The 8456-nt window shown below is 44.3% G+C and overlaps 2 protein-coding genes across 2 annotated transcripts; one reads left to right on the top strand and one right to left on the bottom strand.

Moving 5' to 3' along the window:
- Positions 1–16: 16 nt before the first annotated feature.
- On the bottom strand, positions 17–1826 carry LOC128496385 (lymphocyte antigen 6E-like). The gene is made up of 3 exons (XM_053465997.1): positions 1623–1826; positions 717–836; positions 17–455 (listed from the first exon to the last, which is right to left on the bottom strand). Exons 1-3 carry the CDS (start codon positions 1672–1674, stop codon positions 253–255), a joined length of 375 nt encoding a protein of 124 aa, XP_053321972.1. The 5' UTR covers positions 1675–1826; the 3' UTR covers positions 17–252.
- Positions 1827–5851: 4025 nt separating this feature from the next.
- Positions 5852–8174, top strand: LOC128496384 (lymphocyte antigen 6E-like). The gene is made up of 3 exons (XM_053465996.1): positions 5852–5972; positions 7297–7416; positions 7885–8174. The coding sequence occupies exons 1-3, from the start codon at positions 5924–5926 to the stop codon at positions 8091–8093; spliced, it is 378 nt and encodes a 125-aa protein (XP_053321971.1). The 5' UTR covers positions 5852–5923; the 3' UTR covers positions 8094–8174.
- The last annotated feature ends 282 nt before the right edge of the window (positions 8175–8456 follow it).

Below are 8456 nucleotides of genomic sequence, written 5' to 3'. Positions count from 1 at the left end.
AGAGAACCAACAGACATTGTTATAAAATAATCTTTATTAAGAAAGTGAGAACATTTCAGCGTTACCCCGTTAAGGGGTTAAATTTACAATGCGGAAGGAAGGACGGGGTTTTAGTGGTGACCACACGCATCATACAGTCCTCGTGAGCGTCCCGCAAAAATTAGCAAAGCCGCGTGACCCGGACTTCCTCTTCTGGGCCGAACGCGCCGGATCCACTTCCTGTCAGGAATTCCATCCAGTCTCTCGGTGACATCACAGAGAAAAGCTTCTCGTCAGAGCGAAGAGGAACCCCAGGGCGAGGAGGCTGGAGCCGGATCTCACGCTGCCGGCCCCGCTGGTGTTACACAAGTCAGTGCCGCAGCAGGACACGGACGTCGAGACCACCACCACGTTAAAACTGGTGGCCACGCAGGCGGATTCACAGGACTTGGTGATGGTGGCGGCTGACAGACCGCCTGCAGGGAATAAACACAAAAAACAAAAAACTCAAATGAAAAAAGCTTTTTTAATAAATAAAAAGTGATAGTTTTGGACTGATTTTTAAGTATGCTGTACAGACCAGTATTTGGATCAAATATGTCTATGGTGGATTACAATGAAATGCATGCACCACTTTATCGAGAGGGTAGTAGATAAGTGGAACAGCCTCCCGGCAGAAGTGGTAGGGGGTAATACAGTGAGGGGATTTAAACACGCACGGGACGTCCAAATCTTACCGATTCCGCCGGAGATCACCGAGGTCTTGCAGTAAGTGCTGGATGCGGAGCAGTTGGTTGCAGTCATGCAGTTGGTGTTACTGGACTGGTCTGTGCAGGTATAACACTGGAGGGTAACGGCTGCAAACAGGGGAGGAAAGAGTTAATTTTTATAAGCAATACAGATTCCCATCACTCAGTAGCGGGAGGCAGACTGCCCTCATTTTCAGTTTAACACAATTAGAATGGATCGTGTATATATACCGGTATATATTTAACCGAACCTGGGAACCTGAGTCACCTGCATTCAAGCAGGGATATTAACCATAACATACTGGCAGTAAAACACCAACTGAGAGTCTTAGCGGGATAGAATAGGAGGGAGATTTAGATTGACCCTGAGAATCTGCCCCGAGACCCTGAGATTGTAAAGTATAGCACTGCAAGAGTTAATTGTATATGCCCCCCCCCTCATACTGGCCAATAGTAACGGAATTCCACAGGGGTTGGGTTATCAATCAGTTACTGCCATACCGAGGCAAAACATACAGATTACATGCGTGTGCAAATGGGAGAGATTAATTTATAGAGAGGACAGGGAAGGGGTTAAATTATTGGCCGCAGAATACGATGACCATATTTAAAGAAAACAATACAAGTTCTTATTGTGGAGCAGTCACCATGGAAACCAACGCAACATTCCTGCTGACTGTACAAAATATGGCAGATTTGTCTTTTTCTTTAAACAGAAACAAAAAAATATATATATTTATAATGTTTCACCAAAAAGAGCTGCAGGTCCTGGAACCACATTGAATATTTATATATATATATATACATTAATAATAATAATATATAAAGACATAATACTAATATAACATAAAGAATAAAAAATAATAAACAAGATCCAGTAATCGCGCGTCTCACCCGTCCCAACGCAGAGGGCGGCCAGCAGGAGAATGACTTTGGTGGCGTCCATGATGAGTGACCTGGAACCAGTGAATTCTTCCCCAGCTCTGGATTCGTATATAAGGGCTTCTGGGCCGGGGAGCTTGCACTCTATAAATACAATGGGATTCCAAATGGGACAGACGTCGGCTGCTGGAAAACGCGCGTCATTGAGGTTAGGTTGGTTTCCATGATGCTTGGCCGTTTTCAGAACACAGCCCGGAGACAGCAGACGTCTTGTTGTAGAAACCATTACTTTGTCTCAGACAAAGGACTCCATATCTCCATGACCCGTGGCTACAGGGCTTGGCCCTCGTGCACTCAACTGTAAGAGCAAAGGGGCCGACTATGACTCAGGAACACTAACCCTGCAGGTCCAGGGTCAAGTGTCTTTGTCCATCTTGAAAAAAAGGTTCTTGACCAAGACACTTGGGGCAGAAACGTATCCAGGTTGCCCTTTATTGGTCAGTAATGGTCCATGGTTCATCCATTTTTTTGTCTGTTGGGCTTGATTTAGGTTTCTACCACCCAGGACTCTGGATATGAATGACCCCAGTGTGGCCATGAATACGAGGTTGCCGGGCGCTGTTACTTTGGTTTCTCTAGAAGTCTAATGCAGGAGCCAAAGATTGAGGCCATATTGTGAAATCCAGCCTTGTTTTTGCCAGGAAGGCAAACATTTTTTTGCAAAGGTCTTCTGACGCCTCACTTAATGTTGTACACACCGGGGAGAATTAACACAGCCCTGCACCCACCATAATTCATAAAAGCAGCTAGAAAAAGGGCGTTGAGTGGCAGGTGGAGGACCATGTTGTCCATCCATGTTTCCATGAAACAGACACCTCGTGTAGAGAGAAGACAGAGACCGATTAAGTCACAGCCTAGCGCTCATCATTATTCATAGGGGCAACTAGAAAAAGGGCATTCAGGTGTCTATAATAAACTACCCCCCCCATGGGGTAATGTAAGCGAAAGCCTGCAGCTTCCTCACATTTTTGGGGGATTTCCATAACATATTAGTAAATACTGTGTGGCCCACAATGCGTGAAGTTTATTAAGATTGGGTCCGTATACCCGATGGGTCCCAGGCCTGGCGGGGGGGGCCCGGACCCTTGGAAAACATCCCATCACTGTTACCCTGATCCGTGTTAATGGCCACAACAAGTAGGGAGGGCAGTTTAATCAGCAGATGATGGTGGAGGGGATGGTCGGCTTCCAGTAGCCGGTGTAACAGGTAATGACAGGCCGTATAATTACCGGGGACCTGGGTATTAATCCGGGAGTCGGTGGAAACCGTCACCAAACAGACATCTCCGTCACGTTTACTCCATGTGGTGCGTAAATGGTTAATGCTCCATATTTACTGCGTAAAAACTCTTCCCAGTCCTTTGACATCAACATCTATACATGCTACGCAGCTTGTCTGCATTTACTGACCCTATAGCTTCTCTCTATATATATACTGACCCTATAGCTTCTCTCTATATATATATACTGACCCTATAGCTTCTCTCTCTCTCTATATATATATATACTGACCCTATAGCTTCTCTCTATATATACTGACCCTATAGCTTCTCTCTGCATATACTGACCCTATAGCTTATCTCTCTCTCTCTCTCTATATATATATATATACTGACCCTATAGCTTTTCTCTCTATATATATATACATATACTGACCCAATAGCGTCTCTCTCTCTCTCTCTCTCTATATATATATACTGACCCAATAGCTTTTCTCTCTCTATATATATACATATACTGATCCTATAGCTTCTCTCTCTCTCTCTCTATATATATACATATACTGACCCAATAGCGTCTCTCTCTCTATATATATACATATACTGACCCAATAGCGTCTCTCTCTCTATATATATACATATACTGATCCTATAGCTTCTCTCTCTCTCTCTATATATATATATATACATATACTGATCCTATAGCTTCTCTCTCTCTCTCTCTATATATATACATATACTGACCCAATAGCGTCTCTCTCTCTATATATATACATATACTGATCCTATAGCTTCTCTCTCTCTCTCTATATATATATATATACATATACTGATCCTATAGCTTCTCTCTCTCTCTCTCTATATATATATATATACATATACTGACCCTATAGCTTCTCTCTCTCTATATATATATATATACATATACTGACCCAATAGCGTCTCTCTCTCTATATATATATACTGACCCAATAGCGTCTCTCTCTCTCTCTATATATATACTGACCCAATAGCGTCTCTCTCTCTCTATATATATATACTGACCCAATAGCGTCTCTCTCTCTATATATATATACATATACTGACCCTATAGCTTCTCTCTCTCTCTATATATTTATATACTGACCCTATAGTTTCTCTCTCTCTCTCTATATATATACTGACCCAATAGCGTCTCTCTCTCTCTATATATATACATATACTGACCCTATAGCTTCTCTCTCTCTCTATATATTTATATACTGACCCTATAGTTTCTCTCTCTCTCTCTATATATATACTGACCCAATAGCGTCTCTCTCTCTCTATATATATACATATACTGACCCTATAGCTTCTCTCTCTCTCTCTCTATATATATATACTGACCCAATAGCTTCTCTCTGTGTTTTATGGGAAGAAGTATTTTTGGGGGGGGCTAAATGGGATGTTAGAGAACACCGGAATAACTTGGTACTTGGGCTTGCTTTTAGCAGATAAATCCATTTTATCAGACTCTTCTGATGTCTTCCCCGCCCCTGGGCATTTGTCTATGGCTGCTGCCCCACGTGGTAATCGGGTCTAACCAGGGCAGTTCCTTGTTTCCATGTTTTTGCCCCTGTTGTTCCTGCTGTAACGACTCAAACCTTAATCAGTCGTTGGTCTCGTCTTAGATTCAGGAGCCGTATGCCTATCCCATGCATGTTTAATACCCTCACTGTATTACCCTCTACCACCCCTGCTGGGAGGCTGTTATCTACCACCCTCTCAGTAAACTTGCATTACATCTAGGCCTTTTACCCACCAGTTTTAGGTTACGATCTCTTGTTCCAGCGAGGGAAACTTACACCACTCTCCCTATTTCTTTCTGCCCCCCCTGGGGCTCAGATATGACCACTTGTCTCATTACCTCTCGTGACTGCCCAGCCAGCGCGGTCCCTTCACAGGACTCACCTGTAGATGGCTGGTAGAAGTTGGTTCCATACTCTTTCATCCTTTATGGGAAAATAGTGTCTAAGATTCTTTTATCAGATACATTTTGGAACAGAGCTCCCTTCTTTCTAAGCAAAATGACCCCCGAGATAGACCTTACATGTTGGAGGTACGGAAGGGAGCTGGGGACGTTCTTTCCCATACGATGGGACTGACACAAAATTCTGGGAGTCCTTTAGTGACTCCTGCTTGCCCCCCAAGCGATTTTCCTTCATGAGACCGCCCAGATCCCACGGACATAGAAACCCTTTCTCACCAGACATTTATGAAATGAAGCTTTACGCCTGATTGTTCTTTATTGGAAGAAATCAACTCTTAAGAGAACAGATTTTTAAGGTGGATGAAGCTATTGTTATTTTTACGAATAGTTATTGATTTAAAAAGCGCCATCATACTCCCAGTCCCATCCCCTCTTTCTTCTCTCCCCATCTCTCTCATATCCTCTCTCTCTTCTCTGCCTGTCTCTCTTCCTTCTATCCCCTCTCTCTCTCTCTTCTCTCCCCCATCTCTCTCTCGCATTCCGCTCTCTCTTTTCTCTTCCTGTCTCTCTCTCTCTTCTCTCCCCCAAGACAGACAGATTGACATGTCGTTAACAGACAGACGTCAAGCACAAAATAAGCCCCAAGTTACAAAACTCTAACTCACAACTAAAACTTGGCACCTTGGAAACCTCTCTCTTTGGGCCGTCAATTAAGATGGTTGCTGAGGTTTTGTCTTGAGTCGGTTGCCGTTCTTGCCTAAGGCTGCTTGCCTGCAATTCCTTACGTGACAAAAGACATAAACATGTATTGTATTCTGAATACAAAAGTTACCCAGGAATTTCCAATGTCCCTCTGCTTACACAGAGAACGGCGTCTACTACCTCCTGAACACCATTAATCATTGGCTGTTGAGGCTTTTCATGTTTTTTTTTTTCGTTGGGGAAATAATGAGAGGTGGACAGGTGGACACAGAATACTCTTTTCTATTGTTTTCCTGGAAACCAAGTTCTCCAAAACAAAAGATCGCCCTATATAAGCGGCCCGACCCGCTCAGGGTGTTCACCAGACCCGCTCGCTCATCATGGACGCCCTTAAAGCCGTTCTCCTGCTCTCCCTCTTCATCGGGGCAGGTAAGGCTGCGCAGGTGCAGCGATCACGCTTTCCGTCTTTATTTGTTCTCTAGATATTCTTTCAATGGTTACGTTTTTTAAAATAATGACAAGTCAAGGTTTCCATGACGACCGGTATTGGGGACATAGAATCTTCGAAGAGTTAATATTCCCAGAATCTCAGCGGCCGCTCTTTTGGGATCCCAGTTGGGGATGTAAGTGAAATGTACCTCCCATCCGGAACTGGGACTCTATGGCTGCTAAAGGGTTAACACCGTACCTGCCAACATCTCAAAAGGCCAAAGAGGGGTACTTTGGTTTTAGAGGGGGGCTGTTAGAGATCTGGCCAAGGGTTGAGCTTTATGAAGGATTTTTATTTGAGTGTAAATTTTAAAGCTAGACAATTAACTGGGGGATCCTAGAAGAATATATTTTATTAACCCATTAATTAATATTGATTTATTAACCCATTTCCTGCTGTTTCTATACACATTATGGGGGCTTTGAGGGCTGTAGAACCCTGCGATCCCCTCATACCCAGCAAACATTCTGACCTCCTAGAAAAGAGGGGCATCAGGGGAGGAGAGAGGGGCAACAGAGGGTTTGGAGGACGGAATGGCCAAACCAAACAGGGACACTTGGCAGGTATCGGTTAATCAGGACAGGTGTGAGAGGCAGACAGACACGCACACCTTTGTGTATTTGTTCTTTCCAGGATCCCGACACAATAGCATGCAGTCGAGGATCTGATAACACAATAATAGGCATTTTTACAGGACTACTGCATTTGCTTTAATCACTGAAAACATACTTTTCATCTGAAATTGTGGAATATTATGTATGATGTCATACCTGCTATAAATATATTTATATATGCTTTGATCATTACGGTACCAGCTAAACTCTCTCTCTCTCTCTCTTGCGAGATAAATAGTCTTTGAGTCTATTTTGTAAGCTTCCAGTGTTGCTATGGTAACCTGGCGTCCAGTGTCCCAACACCTGAAACAGCCAGAGAGGCACACTTTTGGTTTTTAGGGGTTGTGATAAGAGGTGGGCTGGGTATGAGGGGATCGCAGGGTTCTACTGCCCTAAAAGCCCCGATAATGTGTATAGAAAAAGCAGGGAACGGCTTTATACATTAAACGGGGTAAATAAACCCCATTATTCTTCTTCTAAATGCCCCACTCGGTTACACAGATACCCAGGTATAGGGCACAAAGTCACATTAGGAATCTGGATAAAGCCCTTGTAAGGTGGCCATTTTTTTATTTCCTGGGTTAAAGTTACAAGGGGGGGGGTTATTGGTGCATTTTTGTAACCACGATGGCTTCTCGTTATCTTGCAGCTCTTTCTTTAAAGTGCTACACATGCCTTAGTGAGAGCAGCAACACCAACTGCTTGACTGAGACCAACTGCTCCAACACGGAATCGTACTGCCAGACCACCGTCTCTGCCGTTTCCGTTGGTAAGTGTGTCAACAAATATCTACCTTAAAACCAAGTGAAAAGGGGGATAACGGCGACTTGGCAACCACATCTATCCAAATATTATTAATGTAACGAATAAATTAAGCAATTGTTGCAGAAGCCTCCACCAGGGAAGCCCCCATTTATTATGGCAGCCCCTTCATCATACCTCACAATAAACACAACATGATATTTACTCATACTGACCACTATTAGCCACCACTCAGATCACTCTCGGCCTAACATACACCAAATGTCCAATTTTCCATGTCACGGCATGGCCTCTCCCTAAGTGAATGGGGTGAGCAATGCGTCTCTACTCAACAAGAAATGTAGGCAGCGACTTAACCCTTCCGCCCCATACTGAGTATTGCTAGCCTGCCACCGGTGGCCCCCAGTGTTTAGATGATTGTGCCCCCCTTGGCCGAGCGCTGTGGTAATGTATGGTTTCTCTCCGGTTGTTACAGCTGGGATCTCCGCTAGCTCTATCAGTAAGATATGTGCCTCGTCCTGCACACCGTACAGCGCCGGGCTCTCCGTGGCCTCCGCGTCGGTGTCGTGCTGCAGCACTGACCTGTGCAACAAGAGCGGGGCAACCAGCATAAAGTCCGGCTTCACCGTCCTCGCCCTGTCGCTGGGACTCGTCCTTCTGCTGCTCAGGGACTCCGTCCTGTGAGGCTCAGGAGGAAACTCAATGACCTGATGGCTTACGGCGTATAATCTACCTCACGGAGCTCTAATAAACAAATGGATATGACCTCGGTGTATCGTGCCTCATTTTACAAGACACACAATTAGTATTACTGGGGGTGATATTCGTGATTTAAACGTCACAGGGTTTGGGGGTTTAGAGTTTAAATATGGACAAAACAAGTTTATTTCTGATGGCTTTTCTCTTATTCCAGATATTTTTCATTCTCCAAGGCATATGCGGGGGCAGAGTGGCATATAGGGGGTATAAGGCACATATAAGGGGGTATAAGGCCTATCTCGGGGGCAGAGTGGCAAGCCATGGGGCAGATGTGCATAACTGGGATGC

Source organism: Spea bombifrons, chromosome 5 (genome assembly GCF_027358695.1).
Source record: "Spea bombifrons isolate aSpeBom1 chromosome 5, aSpeBom1.2.pri, whole genome shotgun sequence".
NCBI classification, from domain to species: Eukaryota; Metazoa; Chordata; class Amphibia; order Anura; family Pelobatidae; genus Spea; species Spea bombifrons.
Note: the sequence above shows the minus strand (reverse complement) of the source record. Positions and strands in the feature narration are given on the sequence as shown.

Excerpts from the sequence above, each read along its gene's own strand:
- LOC128496384 (XM_053465996.1), top strand. The coding sequence starts at position 5,924 with ATGGACGCCCTTAAAGCCGTTCTCCTGCTCTCCCTCTTCATCGGGGCA. Across the intron at positions 5,973-7,296 it reads CTCCCTCTTCATCGGGGCAG|CTCTTTCTTTAAAGTGCTAC; the intron begins GTAAGGCTGCGC and ends GTTATCTTGCAG. Across the intron at positions 7,417-7,884 it reads CGTCTCTGCCGTTTCCGTTG|CTGGGATCTCCGCTAGCTCT; the intron begins GTAAGTGTGTCA and ends CGGTTGTTACAG.
- LOC128496385 (XM_053465997.1), bottom strand. The coding sequence starts at position 1,674 with ATGGACGCCACCAAAGTCATTCTCCTGCTGGCCGCCCTCTGCGTTGGG. Across the intron at positions 837-1,622 it reads CGCCCTCTGCGTTGGGACGG|CCGTTACCCTCCAGTGTTAT; the intron begins GTGAGACGCGCG and ends CCCTGTTTGCAG. Across the intron at positions 456-716 it reads GGTGATCTCCGGCGGAATCG|GCGGTCTGTCAGCCGCCACC; the intron begins GTAAGATTTGGA and ends TATTCCCTGCAG.